The sequence below is a fragment of the Emydura macquarii genome, unplaced genomic scaffold (genome assembly GCF_026122565.2).
Source record: "Emydura macquarii macquarii isolate MOO-44397 ecotype Brisbane River unplaced genomic scaffold, CSIRO-AGI_Emac_v2 contig_3517, whole genome shotgun sequence".
Taxonomy (NCBI): Eukaryota; Metazoa; Chordata; order Testudines; family Chelidae; genus Emydura; species Emydura macquarii.
Window position 1 is genome coordinate 3,719,038 of NW_027133654.1, and position 19,149 is coordinate 3,738,186.

General features: G+C 39.4%; 1 protein-coding gene across 2 annotated transcripts in view; it reads left to right on the forward strand.

Annotated features, from left to right (window-relative positions):
* The window catches only part of ERO1B (endoplasmic reticulum oxidoreductase 1 beta), a 65,607-nt gene that overhangs the window by 10,839 nt on the left and 35,619 nt on the right, over positions 1-19,149 (forward strand). For both annotated transcript variants that reach the window (XM_067535881.1, XM_067535882.1), the window contains exons 3-6: positions 1,436-1,519; positions 4,196-4,237; positions 16,116-16,198; positions 18,046-18,119. In XM_067535881.1, coding sequence (XP_067391982.1) covers positions 1,436-1,519; positions 4,196-4,237; positions 16,116-16,198; positions 18,046-18,119 — 283 coding nt within the window. The remainder of the gene's footprint in view (positions 1-1,435; positions 1,520-4,195; positions 4,238-16,115; positions 16,199-18,045; positions 18,120-19,149) is intronic.

Sequence of the window (19,149 nt, forward strand, 5' to 3'; positions counted from 1 at the left end):
CTGAATCTAAATAATATCCTGATCCATTGAGTGCCTTTCTGAGTGGTATATATTAACTGAAGGAACATTTGCACAAGCCAAACTTTTTTAAAAAGAGGTCTTATAATAAATAAAGGTCTTAAAAAGTATATTACCAATGGCGTGAAAGAGTTAAATTATCACTTTTCTTACTCTGAAATCTGCAATTTTCTAGCTGCAAGTGCTTTGGCAACCAAGTATAAAGAAAATACATTCTGATTTATTTTTCAGTTGAAATAGTATGGGATTTCAAATGTCTCATTTTGTGGGTGCTTGTCTATAAAGGGAAATTTACTGGCATTATTATACTGGTATAATTACGCTGCTAAATTTCTCCGTGTAGATAAGGTCTGGGGATTGCAGACAACAGACTTTACTGTGTGAGATATACAGAGGACAAGATGCTGCTTCACTGCTAATCTCAGTCTGTGTGGTTTTTAGGCTAACTCAACGGAAGGAAAACAGTGTTGGGTTATTTCTTTTTTTGTAACTTGAATTGTTTAAAAAAAAAAAAAAAAAAGTATAATTAAAAAGAAACAGAGGTGAACAATTCTGAATCTCTCTTTGGGCTGTGGAGGTGAGCTAATCTGTACTATACTGCTTTATCATTGCAGTGTTTGGTGGAAGATTGCAGATTCAATCAGGAAATGCCATTGGTGTTCACCATTGAGATCACCATTTGGCCTTTCTTTATTGCTTCCACTTAAACTAGAGAATATGTCATGTGGTTTTAGAAGTGTAACCAACAAAGTAAGATTCTGTATTTAGGTAAATCTTTCAAAATATGATTGACTACATAAGCTGTCTGGTTAAGAGAGCATTCGTATTCTGCCCATCTTGTTTTCTTCATTCATTGTGAAATATAGTACATTTCAGATTTCAAACTGAGAAACAACAATTATGCAAATATACCTTGTTTAAACTGGTAACAGTTTTTGGCTGGTTTTCTCATATCTATGTATTGTCTTGATAAAAGAATGCAAATTCAAATTAATTAAAATCAAGTGCCACTTACAGGTAAGAGATTGCTCAGGTTTTATAGATATTTATGTTGAATGCAAGAAGACAAAAAACAAATTCAACTTTAACTTTCAGAAGGTCAGTTATTGCTACAAGATATCTATATTTGTATGTAGACAAAATTCATTTGTGTGGTCTCTGAGGTATTATAACAACTTGTATCAAAGTCAATCTTAGTGGAAGAGTTTACTGTTGTCTCTTCACAAGAAATGAATACTGAAAGTGGGAGGATTGTTTCAATTTTTTAAATCAAGTTAGACTGTCAAATCATTAATGATTCCTTGCTCTGTATCCTCAGATAGCAAGGCTATGCTGGTATGGAGAGAGTTCCCTAGATTTTAAAATAGCTCTAAATCAATTTGCTAATAGCATTTCTGTTTCTGCCTCTTTTTTTCAGGTTAATCTAAAGAGACCATGTCCATTCTGGGCTGATGATGGCCATTGTTCTATCAAAGATTGTCACGTAGAGCCTTGTCCTGAGGTATGGATCAAAGTAAAACAAGAAATCATTATTTTGTCACATAGCCAGGCCAATTTCTTGTATGGTTATCACATGAAGTAAACCATCTCTATCTCTGTATCTGCTATGCAGAGCCTTTTTTTTTTTTTTTTTTAAAAGATTATATTTGTGTGCTGTAACTGACTTGGGAACTACTGAAAAATCCAAACTTTGCCATTTAAATAGTTTGAACACACACAGTTCAGTTAATTCCTCTCCTTTTAAGTCATTATTTAAGTGCTATTTCATGACCAATCTCATTAGTGAATACTGAAATTAACTATGTGAAGTGCTGTCAAATGTGCAAATTAAACATCTATTTCTCATTTTTTCAATTACAGTAATTTTTTGGGTTTACTTTAACAGTAGTTGATTAAAAATTTTCATAGAGAAGTGTGATCAAATAATGGTGTAACTTAAAATGTTTCAGTTTTTGTTTTAAACTTCTGATAGTTCAACACCTGCTGATTGTGCATTTTCCCTTTTCCAACAGATAGTTCAAAACATTGTGTATTATTATAAGATAGTTGAGCTATAGTATCTGGAGTAGAATGCATGATTCTTTTAAGTTATTGAGGCACTACCTTGTGTCATAATGCCTCTTGTACAAAAATAGCTCAGTCTCTACAATATGTAGATACTTATCAGTTTTATACTTGATATTCTTTAATTACTAAGTTATTACTATTTTTATTATGCTTCTCATCCAGAGATCACAAGGACTTTACAAGGGTGGGTAAACATCCTACCTCCGTTTTTATAGATCGGGAAACTGAAGTACAAATCATTCAAATGGTTTGACCTAGGTCACAGTGAGTTGTCTGCACTGCCAGGAAAACAATTCAGGTCTCCTGACTCCCATTTCTTTGTTCTCTCCAGTGGACTATACTGTCTCCCTCCTTAACAGTAAACTACGTTCTGTATTTAGCAGAAGGTGATGTGAAGTAAATAGGTCTGTGTATCTAACTTTTATGACTTTTCACTAGGCTTCATTGCTTATCTTATGGTATAGACTTGGCATGATAAGCAGTTATAAAAAAACAAACAGATTTAACCAGATAAAAAAGGAATAGACAATTCAACATATGGTGCAATGTGGCCAACTTAACGTTTTTTGGAGCATTTTAACTCTTGTATTTTCTGAATGAATTTGTCACACGTAACAATTCATGTTGTTTTTTGCTGTACTTTATTTTAACACTTAAATTATCTCCCAATTAAGCTCTGAAATGCCTACCTCATTCGGGGCGGGATAAGTTCTTATCTGTCTCTATTGGTCTGTTACATCTACAGAACTGTGCACACAGCTCCCCTTGAATAATCAGAGCTGAATTCATTAAAAATTTGGGTCATTATTTGACTGGCCACTTTCTGGCAAGGCCACATTAACAGTGGCAGCAGCACATCTGTTTACAATGACACCCATATCTTACAATTGTAAAAGATAGCATGTTTTTTTTTTGTTTTTTTTTTTAAATTAAAGCGTAAAATTTTTGTGAACATTCTAGACTGTAGCAAAAATTGTAAAGAGGTAAAAGTGAATGTGCAATTTTTTATTATGCTTTTGCTTTTTTTATATTTCTAATCTGCAAGCTATTCTATCCTTCCCTATCCCAAGCAAGTGTTGTGAACCTCCTCTGTACTCTCAATGGGAGCTGCTGGGTTCAGAGCACTTCTGAATATCTGGCCTCTTCATTTAGGTGTCTGTCTGGGAGTCCACCTTGATTTGAAAATCTGGGTCAATTATTCCTCAATTTAGATGGTCAGAATAGATTGCATTTATGTAGCTCCCTTGATCCAGATATCAAAGAATTCTACAAACATTGATTAATGAAGCTTCATGATACTTGTGGGAGTAAAATTAATAGTAGTCGACACTTTCATACTGTCACCCAACTGAGTGCTTAGGAAAGACATACAGTGGGTACATGTAACTTATGCTTTTGCAATGTACACATGATAAACTTCAGTTCCTCCTAGACTGCTGAGTTGAAGGTCATAGTGGTCAATTGAAAGCTAATCTTCCCAGACTTGCAATAGAAAATCAGATTTGGCAAATGAACTTGAGGTATTGTGTTTTTACTGATTAGAGACAAATATTTCTTACAGACTTCTGTAGGCTTTCCAGAACTTTATTAAATTATGGGGGTGAATTTTATTGGACAAATGTATGTATTTACATACCGTTCTAGTTTCTAATGTTTAATGTTTGCTAGTGAACTCTTAGATTGGTAAAAGAAATCGGCAGCAATAAAGTTAGTTATTACCACTTTTGTTCAGGGTAATACAACTGAAACACTTTTAAATAATAGTCTCCATCAGTAAATGTGAATGATGGGCATACAAAGTATTGGCTATTACTCATTGTTCTGCCAGACAAAAATATCTAATAATTAAAAAAAAAAAAAAAAGAGAGAGAGAGCGAGAGAGAGAGAACTGAAGTAAGCTTTCAATCTAGAAGGAACTGACTGCTCTTATCTTGGGTTGGAGTAGCATAAGTTGAGAGAGCTTGCAGTCACATTAGCAAGAAATTAAAGGCGTTAATTTGTAGAAAACAGTTCCCAGTTTAGTTAGCTATGAATCTTACAGGGACTGCACTGTGGCATAATCGTTTCTGTGAATAGTGCAAAATGATAGTAATTTGGCTTTTTATTTCAGAGTAAAGTACCAGTTGGAATTAAAGCTGGGAGTTCTAATAAAGTAAGTAATGTCATTTTATTTTCCAAGCTATTTTTCTGATTTAAAAAAAAAAAATAACCTCAAAATTACAAATACTATGTATAATCTTTATTGTACATTTTCAGCCTTGAATCAGTGGTAAACTTTTTTTATATATAATGTCTTGTGTGTGGTTTTTGCTTATAACAAATCCCAAAAACCAGTGTATTGGCAGCATTGAGTTTCAGCAGACTAATCTAGTCAGAAGAAAAGTGGCTTGGTGTGTTACACCAATAAAAGGTAAAATGGAAGGATAGGGTCTGTTATGAAATGTTGCAGGCCATCTGTGAGAGCAGAGTTCTTGTAAATGAGCTCCTCATCCTTTTTCTGTTCTGCTGCTCCTTATTTTGAGTCTATTCATTGGTCCCGAGACATGCAGCATGGTAGGGATTCTAGAATTTTATGGCTACACATAGCCAACAATGATAAATATGATGCAAGAATCTAATCAACAGAATTTCAGGTGGAAGAGCCAGATTGACTAGAGAGCCAGCAATGTCTTTTTTATTAAATAATAGGGGAGGCCTATTCTGTCTGAATAAACATTGAGAGGTCTCTCCTCTCTCAACATTGTTTTATTTTGGAAATGGGTAACTTTTAGCTTGATGAAGCCCCCCTCTCTTTTCCCTGAACCCATTAAAAAATCCTTCTTTAGCTAGAGAAGACAAGGCCTCATGTTCAAAATATTCAAGGCATTTAGGAGATCGCTTTGAAGTCCTTATGGGTGTTGCCACCACATGTAGTAATTGAGGTAGTCTGAATCTATAAATAACAAGAGACAGTAATAGCCACAGAGTGCCTAATGTAGCATTTGGTTTATTTGACTGGTAACAATGAGGTACTTCCCCTTCTGAAGTGAGGGCAACCCCTACCACTAAAAGAGAAACTTGCAGAGTTTTTCATTAGACAGCAGCGATGGAGTCTGCTTTTTTGGTTGCATAAAGCCCCTATATGCATGTACCTGTAGACTTCAAACATGATAAACCATAAAAACAATTGTATGCTTTTGACATGTATGATGATACTCAGGACTGAGAATCACCTCATTACCCTCTACCTCCACAGAGAGAGAGTCTTTCTTATGGTAGGTGGGTGTTACACCCCCAGTCTTTCAGCTACTCTAAAACTCTCCCCTTGCAGGTTAACAGCTGGCTGGTTTCACAAGAACCAGGATCCAGATGCTCATGAAAGCCCCTTGCACCTTAAGGGTTTTCCTCCGGGAATGCTTTTCCTTAGTCTTACCTTCAATCAGTCTTCTGTCTTTATTCATAGCTAGGGCCATCTCCTACCCACTATCATGTTCCTTTTCACCTCCAAGTTATTTCAATCATTTGTAACTGTCTTTGATGGTTTTCCATTGACTGTTCTGGGATGTGGCAAGGATAGATAGTAGAAACTTGCATTACCTTGCTGATTGAATTATTCCTCTTGCTTGAGTGGGTAATCACAAGTCCATAAAGCATACTTTGAATATAAATACATTATTCCATAAATATTACCCTTATATACAGTCTTGACAAGTTAGGAGCTTTCTGTACCTTACATGTTACTCCCTATGGATAAATATCCTATAAGATGTATTTGTAGTGAGTTTGTCAGGTCTGAGTGAAAGACACTTGCAAAGAACAAGGGGACCTTTGCCAAGGATCTCTGTGTCATACCTCCCCTGTGATTGACTCAGTAGGGCTAACCACCATCTATTCCATAGGTGTCCATTCTGGGCTCTCTCTTCTAGATGGGGTGTCTGTTACCATGTTTTCTTTCCCTTTGATTCGCACAGTCTCCATTTTGTATTTCTGCTGCACTATGCTCCAGCGCAACAGTGCTTTGGTTCTTCACAACCACAACAGTGGAGAGTGATCTGTTGACACCTAAATTTTCTGTTGAACAGATAATGTTAACTTTCTGATTGCCTCACATTCACATAGCACTTTCACTCTCTGACAGTAGTTTTGTTCAGTGAGAGTTAGTTTGTTGCTTAATAATGCAGTGTATTTCTTGTTGCTCTCCCCTGTTTGCATTAGAACTGATCCCAGTTGGATATTGGATGCATCAGTACATGGCTCAGACACTTCAGGACTTGCCAGAACTTCCTTTTCTGACAGGATCTTTTTTAATCTGTCAAAGCCTTTTGACAAAGACCCAAACCCTTTCTGCTTTATTCTAGAGTCCACCCTTAAGGGACAAGGACAAATTTGTCCTCCCCAGTCAAATGTCCTTTCACAGGTATTCTTGTTGTACCGTTCTTCCTATGTATCCTGGCTATTTAAAAGATTTTTCTGCACCAAATCTATCATGGATTTTAAATCTTCTCTAAACCTAGTTACGTATTCAGTTACAGGCTCACTCTCTGGATCAAGGACCCTCTCCCTCGGAGTCCCAAATAAGATCTAGGCAGCCTCTGACCTTTCTTCTGTAAAGAAGGTCGAACAGGTGAAGCCTATGGACTCTGGGGGTATTTCCCTGTAAGCAAATAGGGCAATAACAAATCCTAGTCTCTCTCTTTTGTCTACATACATTTTTAGCATGGACTCTGTAGAGTCCCATTGAACCTTTCCACTAGACTGTTTGTCTCTGGGGGATAAGGAGCAGACATTGGCTGTTCACCCCACACTTCTTCCACAGTTTGCTATATATTAGGGACATAAAATTTGACCCTCTAACTAATAAGATTTCTTCTGGAAATTCTGCTCTGCTGAATAAAGAACTACCCCTGCTTTCCCTGTTGGTCCTGGTACTGTGGATAGCCTCCCTTACGCCTTCTAGAGAAGGATCAGCATCTTGCTATGTAGCAAACATTGCTGTATTTGTGTTTATACCTAAAGCTGTGTCACACAAAGAAGCTGATTTCTCAACTCCCCGCTGTGAAGACATGGTGTTACTACCTGTTGCTAAGGGTGTAGGTTGTCTCAACTCCCTCTGCAGCAGTGGTTCTCAATCTTTTTGGGCTCAAGATCCATTTATAAATATTTATGACCTGTCACAACCCAGTAAATAGATTGGAGATGGAGGGCCTGCAATAGTTTTGGTCAGATCTTGCCCCCCAAGGGGAGTTGGGTCCTGCCCAGCACTCACCCTACACTGGCTAGCTCTCTGCTCCGGGCATTGCAACCTCCAGGGTTGTAGAGCCACTCAGGTTTGGCCCTGCCCACCGACTGGACCAAATTTGAGAGAGGAGTTGTGACCTGGCTCATGGGGTTGCAGTGCCACTTACTCAAATTTGGCCTACCCGTACTCCTGTCATCTTGATGGCTGGACTAAAACTGAGGGGATCCCAGAGATTGCAGTGCCTGGAGTAGGGGGTGAGCCCAGCCAGCCCTGTGGGACAGGAGCTGCCAGGTGGCCCTTTGAAACATTCTGGTGACCTGTGTGGGTTCTGAGTCTAAGGTTGATGAATTAACCTGGGCTGATTGGGGTTTATTTTTGAATTCCACACCAGCAGCCTAACCAAGTCAAGTTGTATGAATAGCCTTACTCATTAGTGCTGCTTTGAAGTAAAGGTCCATCATTGTTTCTATTATAAACCTTTATTTTAAAGGTTTTATAATTTATGCTGTAAAAACCTGCTACTTGCTAAAAACTTCACAGAATACAAAAATAATTCTTTTATAAAAATGGTTTTAAATTACAGAAATACAAAATAAGTGTGCTAGTTTGTGGTACTTTACACTCTTGAAACATTGATTTGATGCTTATGAAAATAAATATATTACAAAAATTTATGTATATTAAGTGGTAAAATATTGATATCTTGCTGTGAGTATGCAAATTCATCTACCTTCTGTTGCCTGAGAGCACTTTGCCACTATTCATTAGCATTATTTTTTAATAGATCAGAGGAAGGATGCTGTGTTTAATGTGTGGGTTGTTGGTGGAACAAAAAGGCTTTTATAAATGCACAGAAAATAGGAAATGAAGTTTAGGAGATGTTTTGACCACAAAGCTATCCTCAGTAATTAACTGAAACTTTTCCATTACAGCTTATCTAACCTTTTCTTCCTTTAGCTGATTTCTCCTGAAGACATGATCAAAATCTTTTTTACTTAAGTTTTTATTTTTAGCATGTATTTCTGGTCACTGACTTCTCACATTAATGTATAAAGATACTGCATGCTGATATCCCTTCCTCCCATGGCCTTTGATGCTACCAAACAGTGGATTTTTCATGTCAATAAATTTCAGGATGGTCTGACAGCATATATTTGTTTGATGACTTGGGGTATATCTACGCTGCAATGAAAAACCCATGGCTGGCATATGCCAACTGACTTGGGCTCACAGAGCTTAGGCTGCGGGGCTCTTTCATTGCAATGTAGACTTCTGGGCTTGTGTTGGAGCCTGAGCTGTGGTACCTTGCAAGGTAGGAGGGTACAAGAGTTTGAACTCCAGCCCAAGCATGTCATGGGCCAGCCACTGGTGCCTAGTTGCAGTGTAGGCGTACCCTAAGACCGTATCTGAATAATGCTTCATAATGTCAGTTCATGGATTTGTCACAGGGTGGAAGAGAAGGCAAAATGTCGTAAAGCTATGTGTATTAATTTTTTTATTAACCAAAAAGTGGAATATAACAATTATGCTGAGTTTAAAATGAGCTTGAAGCACTGCTAACCAGGCTTATTTCCTAGTTGCTGAACCAGCTTTAATTGTCCCAGCAAAGCAGGAAGAAAGACAAGATGCAGGGGATGTGGCTTAGTTAGGCCACAACTTAATTCAGTTAAAATATCTGTGAATTCTTGGCAGTAAAATATACAGTGCTGATCATCTTTCTTTCCTTAAGTATTTCCACCTATTTGGGAGGGCTGCCGTCAGGGGAACTGGGAAAAAAGGGGGAGAGTCGTCTTTCTGTATCAGACATTAGGAGCCACAACCCCTCTTTTGCAACCTCCTTAGGGGATATCTTCCCCTAAATTCACTTTCAACTCCCGTTTATCAGGGAACTGTGTCCCTTTTGTAACAATACTTGCACTGGACATGTGCAACAGCTGCTACCTGCTATACTGCAAAATCCCACTGGATCCTGCTGTGTGGAAGGCAAAAAAGCCACCCTGTCCCAGTCAATCTGGCAGTGAGGGGAAAAATTCTTTCCTTCCCACCCCCAAAAGAAAAAAGGCAACTAGTGCATGAGAACAGCTTCCACAGATCACTGACTGTTTTTTAAAAAAAAATAACATAGTGCTTGTGAAATGTACCATACTGATTGATATTCCTCAAATGCTGATATCCATTAATCTAACAGATACAGCACAGGGAACAGAAATGCACGCTTCCATGGCTGTTTCTGTGTTAAAGAATTTTAGCGAACATTTTCTGCTGTGTTGGGATCATGGTGGAAGCCCCATAGACAACTCTGCAGCAGCTTCCACCATATTAACTATTTTGCACTTTAACAAATGTAGTAGTAAAAATGCTAGATGCCACCAGAGCCTTGTCTACAGTAGAGTTAATATAAGTGCAGCTAAACTGGTTGTTGCAGTGGTGGGGATCTTACTGAAAGCCCCTAGCTAGATAAGGCCCGACGCTGCCCTGCCAAGTTTTGTTTGGAAATCTTTTCTCTAAAGGAAAGAAGGCAGCTCAATTTTCATGCCTATGGCAGTCTCCCCTAAACATGCTATCACATTCCAGTGTGAAATCCAGACCAGTGAGGGATTGTCACCACCTGCTCTGCAATCTTAGATGTCTCTCAATGCTTTACTGCAGTAGCTGCCAATCGAGGCATCTCACAAACAGCTTGTAGGTCATACTCTGAGTGTGTTTATAGTTGCAGCCTGCCTGCAGTACTCCAGTCAACACTGGCTTCCACCAGCCTTAGTTACCACTTTCAGGGTGGCTCCCAATGCACCGAGTCCCAGATTTTTCCCCAAAATACATGTTCTGCACTATCCAGCCCTCTCCTGGACAGTTCAAGTATTTAGAGATCTGTTGCCCCTGCAAAGGGTCAATATACAACAGTTTGCTACTTAACAAACAATCTAATTTAGACACAACACTGGATTAGTTTTGATTTAACCCTCCTTCCCCAAGTTTATTTAACTACAAAGAGGTAGATTTTAATTGAGTACAAGGTATTAAAATCAGAAATGGTTACAAGAGAAATAAAGATAAAAAAATTCCTAGTAGCTAAGACTTAACAAACTAGACTTGGTTCAAGGTAAAATCCTTACCACATGTTCCTAGCAACATAGCTGATGAAATTCTCAAGGCAGTAATTGTCTCCAGATTTTGAAGGGCTGTTTCCTTTGTCGATCAAAGTGTGTGTGAGGAGGTGGGGACAGAGGAGAGGTAGATTGGTGTGATTTTGCATCTCACTTATAGTCCAGTCCCCCTTTGAAGTGGATCCTTTTGAGGATTACCCCTCAAAGCAAAGTTAATTCAAACAGTAACGAAGGTGATGGGAAGTCTGGGGTTTAAGATGCCCCTATGCTTTTTGTTCTCTCCTGTATATGCTGAAATACAGGTTTGCCTCGTCTCCATCTTGCTGTGTCAAGGACACTGTTTGCTACTTATATGTAATTTGAGGTAAACAATTTAAGATAGACCTGCTTAACTACTTCTGCCTAATCAGGGCTACGAGGTTTGAACATGTGCTACCAGTATTATCCAGGAGAAATTCATAACTTGACATATAATATTGCTACATATGCTTTGCCGAGACATTGACTAGCGAGTTACTAATTTTCAAATGACACCTCACATGACATGTTTTGTACAAGATCATGCCAATACTGTGTAGCGTGTGAAAATGGGCGTATTTGGTCACACATGCCAAATAGCTAGCTTGTCCTCTGAATCTGTAGTATTCCAGGTGTTCTTTATAGTAAACATATTACAAGTAATACTCCAAGTATTGAGTTAACAATTTACCAAAGGCAGAAGTTATAAAGGGAGACTCTTCTGTTTCTCTGAAACTGCTATCAAGTTTGCTAGATATAAAAAGTGGTTTTTGTCGTGTGGGCGTCTTCTCTGAAGAGAAGTGAGGTCACCAGCTCTGTTCAGCATGGGTTAAGCTGAGACAAGCTATCAGCTGTTAACAAACTTCAGTCACTCTCGACCTTTATGAAAAACACTTGTAAACAGAAAATGTAAAAGTATATTTGAGTCACCTTCAGGCTCGGATTGAAAAACAATAGAAGAAGTTCTTTGAGTGCATTTTCCACTCTGGCTACGTGTGCGCAGAACCGGCGAATTCTTGAAAGCAGTGTCCATTGGTCTTCATATGTGCCCTTGTTCTCCTTGTGCATCCAACTGAGGAGGTTAATGGCGAAAGAGAGTCTCTCCAGCTTGGTATTTAGATACCTTATGGAGCCTCCATTTGAGCCCGTGGCATCCTGCTCTTTGCTTCACTTTGTCTATGAAGACAGCCTTTCAGATAGCTATCAAGTCAGTCTAGTGGGTTGGAGAGATTAGGGCCTTGATGGCAGATCCTCTGTTTACAGTATTTTTCAAGGGCAAAATCTTTGTGACCATCGTACCTAAGGTGCTGTCAGATTTCCATCTTAAACAATCTATTCATTTCCCCATTATTTTTTCCTAAACTACATAAATCTCAGCATAAGACCTTTCATATGCTATATGCGAGATGGGCATTGGTGTTTTCATCTGAAATCACCTATACTGTTTGTCTCCATAGCAAAAAGATCCAAGGGATCACTATTTCTTCAGAGACATTCGGGATGGATCTCTGGGTGTGTTACTGCTTGTGATGATGCAGGTGGTTGCTTGTGTCCTCAAAGTCCTAATAGCAGACTTTGCCAGATCACAGACAACTTCCAGAGCTTATGCTAAAACATCCCAGGATCTGAGGTATGCGGAGCTGGGCCTTGGTGCATACCTTTTCTAAACTCTGTGCCTTGGTCCAAGCTGCCAGATCTGATGCGGTGGTTGGTTTTGCTGTACTGTCTTCAATCTTGGACTTGATTTTGGAGCTCTCTCCTCCCTGTGGAGATACTGCATTGTTGTCACCTGAAGCGGAGAACCCATAGGGACGGTATTTGAAGAAGACGAAAAGGATACTCACCTTTGCTGTAACTGTGGTTCTTCAAGATATGTCCTGTTTATGGGTGCTCCACTACCCATCCTCCTTCCCCTCTGCTTTAGAATGTTCTTCATTGGAAATTTGGATAGAGAAGGAACTGAGTGGTTCACCTGCGCAGCCTTATATACCCATGGTGTGTGGCATGAGGTTGTGTAGAGTGCATGCATGGGTTGAAAGGACACTGTTAATAGGGAAAATCTCTGATCAAGTGCTCAAGAGGTGCATGCACACCTGAAGTGCAGCACCTGGGGAGGTACGGGGGGGACATCTCAAAGAACCACAGTTATTGCACAAGGTGAGTAATTTTCTCTTCTTTGAAAATATCCAGTCAATGTGTAGAGGCAGTCAAAAAACCAAACTCTTATGAGTCATTAGGAACAGGATAGATAATTAGACTGAGAATATCATAATGCTGCTATATAAATCCTCGGTACACTCATATCTTGAATACGCCATGCAGTTCTGGTTGTTCCATCTCAAAAAACATATATTAGAATTGGAAAAAGTACAGAGAAGGGCTACAAAAATGAGTAGAGGTATGGAACAGCTTCCATAGGAGGAGAGAGTAAAAAAACTGGAAGTTTTCAGCTTAGAAAACAGATGGCTAAGGAGAGATATGATAGAGGTTTGTAAAATCATGAATGGTGTGGAGAAAGTGAATGAGGAAGTGTTTTTATATGTTCCTTTATGTATCACAAGAACGAGGCGTCACTAGATAAAACAAACATAAGAAAGTACTTCTTCCCACAACAGTCAGCCAGCCTATGGAGCTCATTGCCAGGGGATGTTGTGAAGGCCAAAAGTATAACTGGGTTAAAAAAATGATTTCAAGGAGGATAAGTCAAGCTCTGGGTGTCCCTTAATCTCTGACTGCTGGAAGCTGGGACTCAATGATGGAGAATGGATCATGCAATAATTGCCCTTTTCTATTCATTTCCTCTGAAGCATCTGGCATGACCACTGTCAGAAGACATGGTACTGGGCTAAGGGACTATTGATCTGACTGAATATGGCCAGTTTTTTGTTAGTTGTGCTATGGTGGAAGAATCCCCACCAGGTAAGTGGGGCCTTCCTTTCCCCATCACCAGACAGGACAATCATTACTGATGCTTCCCTTTTAGGCTGGGTATCTCACATGGACAGCCACACAGCTCAAGTCACTTGGCCATGCAAAGAGACCAGGATGCACATCGACTTTCTGGAATTGCGGATAGTCCGGGAGGTTTGCACAGTTGTTTCTCCCATACATTCAAGGTCACCACATTCTCATAATGTTGGATGGTAGAATGGTAGGATACATCAAGCAGAGAGGAGCAAGATCCATTGTCCTGTGTGCAGAAGCAGTCACTGTATGGAATTGGTTCATCATCAGTCGGGTCACCCTGCCAGCAGTTTACCTGCCAGGGAATCAAAATGTGTTGGTGGACTCTGCCCAGACACTTTGCTATCAACTATGAATGGGAATTGCCCAACTCCCTGGTAAACAGTATTTTTGCTCTATGGAAAACCCCCCAAAAGGGTCTGTTTGCTTCTCAAATGAACAGAAAGCGCAACATATACTGCTTCAGAAAATCCCTAGAACATCACACTGAGAGCAACAATCTCCTTTCTTCCATGGTCAGACCACCCAAACTATGCCATCCATCCCTTGCTGCTACTGCTTTGGGTTTTACAGAAGATTTGTCAGAACAAGGTATGAGTCCTCCTCGTCACGCCCAACTGACGTAGATAGTTTTGGTTCCTGAGTCTCCTACTCATGTCTAAGTCGCTGATCAATATTCAGTTCTTTTCCTATCTCCTGACCCAGTGAAAGGGCAGAATCAAACATCCCAACCCCCAAGCGCACCATGTCAGGGCATAGTTTTTGGATGGGGGTTAATTCTAGAATACTTAGAATGTTCATGCTCTGAAGCTGTGCAAAACATCCTTACTAATAGTAAAAAAGATTTCACTAGAAAATGCTGCTTAGCCAAGTGGAAGCATTTCTCTGTCTGGGCCCAACAAAAGCTCATCTCCCAAGAAACTGCAGGTGTTCTCCTTATTCTGAACTATCTTCTTTCCCTCAAAACAGCAGGTCTCTCCAAGTCTTTATGGGTCCACATTGCAGCAATCAGTGCATATCGCCCACCTTCATGTGGTTACTCAGTTTTTGCTCACCCACTGACTAACAGATTCTGGAAGGGTCTAATGAGGACCTTTCCACCAGTAAGGAAACCTACTCCCCAATGGGATTTAAATTTGGGTTTTTTTGGTGCTCACTAAACCTTCCTTCAAACTATCAGCTACATGTTCCGTATCTCTCCTATCCAGGAAGGTTGCATTCATGGTAGGCATCACCTCAGCCAAGAGAGTAGATGAATGTGAAGCACAGTTGGCAGATCCACCTTATACCATATTCCAGAGAGAGAGTTTCATTGCATTTACATCCTAAAGTCTCCCCCACAGTAGTTCGAGTTTCATCCCAGCCATTTGCCTTTGTTTTTTTTCCAAAGCCACACACATTTGAAGAATAGAGGAGACTTCTCTCAACATGTCTCAGGCCTTGCCCTTTTACCTGCAAAGGACAAAGCCAATCAGAATATCACCCAGTTTATCGCCATAGTGGAAAAAGTCTGAGGTCAAGCTATATCATCTCAGAAGATCTCTGAATGGATCTCAAGCTGAATTTTACTCTCTAGACTGTGTAATCTTCCTCCTTCTCATCAGTTGAGGACTCATTCTACAATAGTGCAAGCAACATCAGTAGCATCTCTTCGATAGGTATCTGTATTTGACATTTGCAAAGAGGCTATGTGGAGTTGCATCCATATGTTCACAAGATACTATGCTCTAGTACAGGGCGCCTGGTGACATCTTTTGGGACGACGGTCCTTCAAATGGCTCTTCCACTTGCATCCTGGCACCTTTACATAGGGACCAGCATTTGAAGAAGAAGAGAAAATTACTTACACATCTCAAAGAACTTCCAGTTACTATAATGTATCTTTGAGATGTGTGGTTGCTATCTGTATTCCACTACCTGACCTCCTTCCCTTCTGCGTTGGACCATTCCTGGATTTAGAGAAGGAACTGGAAAGGCAGTCGGTCCTCCCATCTACTTGGCTAGAGGCACAAGGAGAGCGAGGGTGCATGCACAGGCCAGTGGATACTGCTTTCAAGAATTCTCCAATTCTGGCTGCATGGAGCATGTGCACATTACAGTGGAATACAGACATTGGACTACTCACCTTGAGGAACCTCTGTTTACTGTAAGATAAGTAACTTTCTCTTTTAAAGATAAAGCTGAAATTCTTTGCAATATTCCGATGTTGTTTTTAGGACTTCTGATCTCAGGCCGACTGACATGCTATTAACTGCATGTAACCTTAACAGGATAGAATGGGACAGAATTTCAACCTTAATTTTTTAAATGTTTGTACTTCACCCCTTAATATTAGAGTATTTTGTTTCTACAGTATAATAATTGTATGTATTCTAATGGTCATAATGCTAACCTTTGAATTTAGTGCTCTATTTAAGTTGAAAGGGAATGGTCACATCAGCATTAGTGCTGAATTTCAATGTATCTGCACAATATCCAAGAAAATACTTGATTGACTTGTATTGCATGAGAGAGGTTCTAACCTTTTTTCTAAAAGGAAGCTTTGATTCTGGCAAAGATTCCAAAATCAGCAAGATTACCTTGCGTCCTCAGAATCCTTGTGTTTTTTTTTCCCCATACCAGTAGATTTGCATTTACTGCACAACTTTGACTTCCCTAAAAAAGAGGTGAAGTGAAGAGCTTCTCCAGTTAATACCTTAGTGTACTAAGTATAACCTTTCTTACAGTACTCAAAAGGAGTAAATAACACCAAAGAATTGGAAGACTGTGAACAAGCTAACAAACTGGGAGCAATTAACAGTACTCTAAGGTAAGCTGTACTTAAAAGTAAATAGTACCAACAAAAGGTCATGTTGACTCTACCATGTTCTGGAAACTGCTGCTTTTTGTTCTCTTCAGTTTTTATAGTCCTTGTAAAATATCCATCATGTTAAATAAGAGTTAATGAACTCAAAAACCTCTGAAGCTGAAGACCAGAAGGAAGAGAGCAAATGTCTTTCCTTTTTTTAAAGGAAGATATTTATTGTAGACAAAACTCTATGAGCAGGCAAGGCAGGAAACCCAGGAAAAAGAGCATCTGAGTTTTTTTTCATTACCACTTTGTCATAGGGACAGTGATAGAGCATTTACTGAGGGCTTCATAGGAGGATCTGGATTCCCAGCAGAGAGAAGTTTGGAGCAGGATATTAAAGGGCCATTTTGATCGAAGGAGCCTGATTGTGCAGCAGTGGCAGTTGCTCCATAGTTAAGTAACCAGTTTCCTCTAAACTCAACTTTGATCCCTTCTCTAACTTCTTCCCTCTCCTCCTTTTCTCCAGCAGCATCATCCCCAAACAAACCATGAAGGTGGGCAGCCATGTAGAGGGTAGCAGAGATGAGCATGCTTCTTTGGAACATGGAGAATGATCATTTAAGACTGGGAGGGAACAAGGAGATAATCACAGATAACTGCTATTGCCTACTTGTTTCTTTATAGGGAGGCCAGGAGGTATCTGTGCCTCCCATGCAAATCCCTCACACCAAGCAATACCCCCTTTTTAATGGCTCCTAGTTTTGGAGTATTCTGCTTGTCTGGCTGAATTTAATCAAACGGGCTGCCTGCTGGCAAAATATGGGAAGTTCACTGAATGGGGAAGGTCCTCCTAGGAACAAAGCTTCTCTGTACAAGATGCACCTTCAGGTTATTCCTGCTCTCTCCAAGCATGACACAAGTATATGGAGAGGAAGAGAGATCTGTGGATCTTATTGCAGAACTGAATCCTAGGTTTGTAAAACTCAGTTTGGATTTACTAGGTCAGAAAAAGTGGTCAGTTGAAGGAATGTATTCATTACTTCCCTGGGCACATGGCTGCTACCTACCCTGAGGTAGTTTATTGGTGTTTATTTTTTAAATGCTCCAGTAAATGGCTTACCACTGTTGGCTAAAGGCTCAAGACCCAAACATTTGAGTTTGTTGCAAATACTACAAGAGCAAGAGTTAGGGAAGTGTGACAGTTCTTTGTTTTTTCAAGAGGATAATCCTATTTATAAAGAAATATACAGAATCAAAATCATTGGCTTGTTGCATATTGTAATATAGAATCAGTTGATATTAGAGATGGGGCAGAGGAGAGGAAAGACCCATGTCCATCTTTCCCAATGCAGGGTTTTCTCTACAGTATGTAAGGGCTTGTTCTATCTGTATAAAGACAGTTCTTGTGTGGGGTGTGTATGTACCCCCCACACACTGAAAGTTCCCTAGTGCCCTCGAAACTACTCCCATTTCAATGCAGAGTAGATCAAAGTGCCTTAGGGAACTTTTAGGAGTAGCAGGATCCACATGGACAGTTAATGTGTGGTTGATTAGTGCAGGTTAGATTTGCTCCTTGGCTTGCCATGAATTGTGTGTTTGTATGAGAAGTCCAAATACAGTCATTTGTGTTCCTTCTCCATAAAATAAATTAATAAGCATCTAACAGGCTTTTTTCCAGTGCTTTGAATTTAGTCATTTTAAATTTAACTCCAGAGATATGGCACATCATCAATACTCTGTATTCAAAGCAATCTAATTTTATGTGGTTTTAGGATTGCTTATTTTGACATTCTGTATGGATACATTTTAAAAAAAAAAGTCCAAGTCAACTTCAGTTAAATATATTTATTTTCTCTTTTTCTTAGTAACCAGAGTAAAGAGGCTTTCATTGACTGGGCAAGATATGATGATTCACAGGACCACTTTTGTGAACTTGATGGTAAAATATACATGGAAACAAATAAACTTTTGAAACAGCTGACGTTTTCTAAGAAAACATGTTTGCTTTATGCACTGTCAGTAAATAAGTTTAAAGGTGTTATACAAATGACTTAATCCTTAATGTTGTGTTGAGTGGCCAAATAAAAATCTCAAACATTCTCATGTAGAAGGAAAGTTCATAGGGGCATTGGGAAATAGCCTCCTTTAATACTGATGTGGGGCATTTGATAGTGGCTGGGCAGGTGTCTATTTTATGGAAATGAAAAGGAAAGAGAGCACAAGTACACTAAAAGATGCTGAAATCCTCCTTCCATGCTGGGTCAAACATAAAACCACTTACCCAAAAGCTGATTGCTTTAACCTATTGAGGATATGTCTACACTTCAAAAATAAACAAACCCCCAAACAATGTGGCAGGGAGTCTTATTTGACTCTGAACTCATGCTGCAGGGCTAAAAATAGCAGTGTAGACATTCTGGCTTGGGCTGGAACCTGGGCTCTGAAACCTTGTGAGCAGGGAAGGTCTCTGAGTTTCGACCTGAATATCTACACTGCTATTTTTAGCCCTGCAGTGCAAGCCCTGCAAGCCCAAGTCAGTTGGTCTAGGCTTGCTGTTGCTGCCTTTTTTCGAGGGGGCAGGCTATGGAGACATCCTCTCAGTCATTTACTATATTCCGTTTGCCAACCTTCGGATATTTGTGCTTGGAAAGAGCTTGTTTCTTCATAGCCTGCTTTTTTTTCTAGTTGCCCCTGCACTGAAGCCATCCTCTTTGCCTTTAGTAAACATGTTGTCCTTAATGCTTTGCAAAAATTGGTCTTTTTTTGGTTGACATTTGTCTTCATCTGAAAACGACTGCTATTATTTCTGGTAACAGCTATAGTATTTTTATCATTGTAGCCTATTCTGGATAATTTATTTACAAAAGTTTATAGATAAAATTAAAGTTGTCTCAGTGGTAAGTGTTCGGTAAAGTATTAGACTACATAAAACATAATTTTCTAGCTTGTATGGATTTTTATGCAAGTAG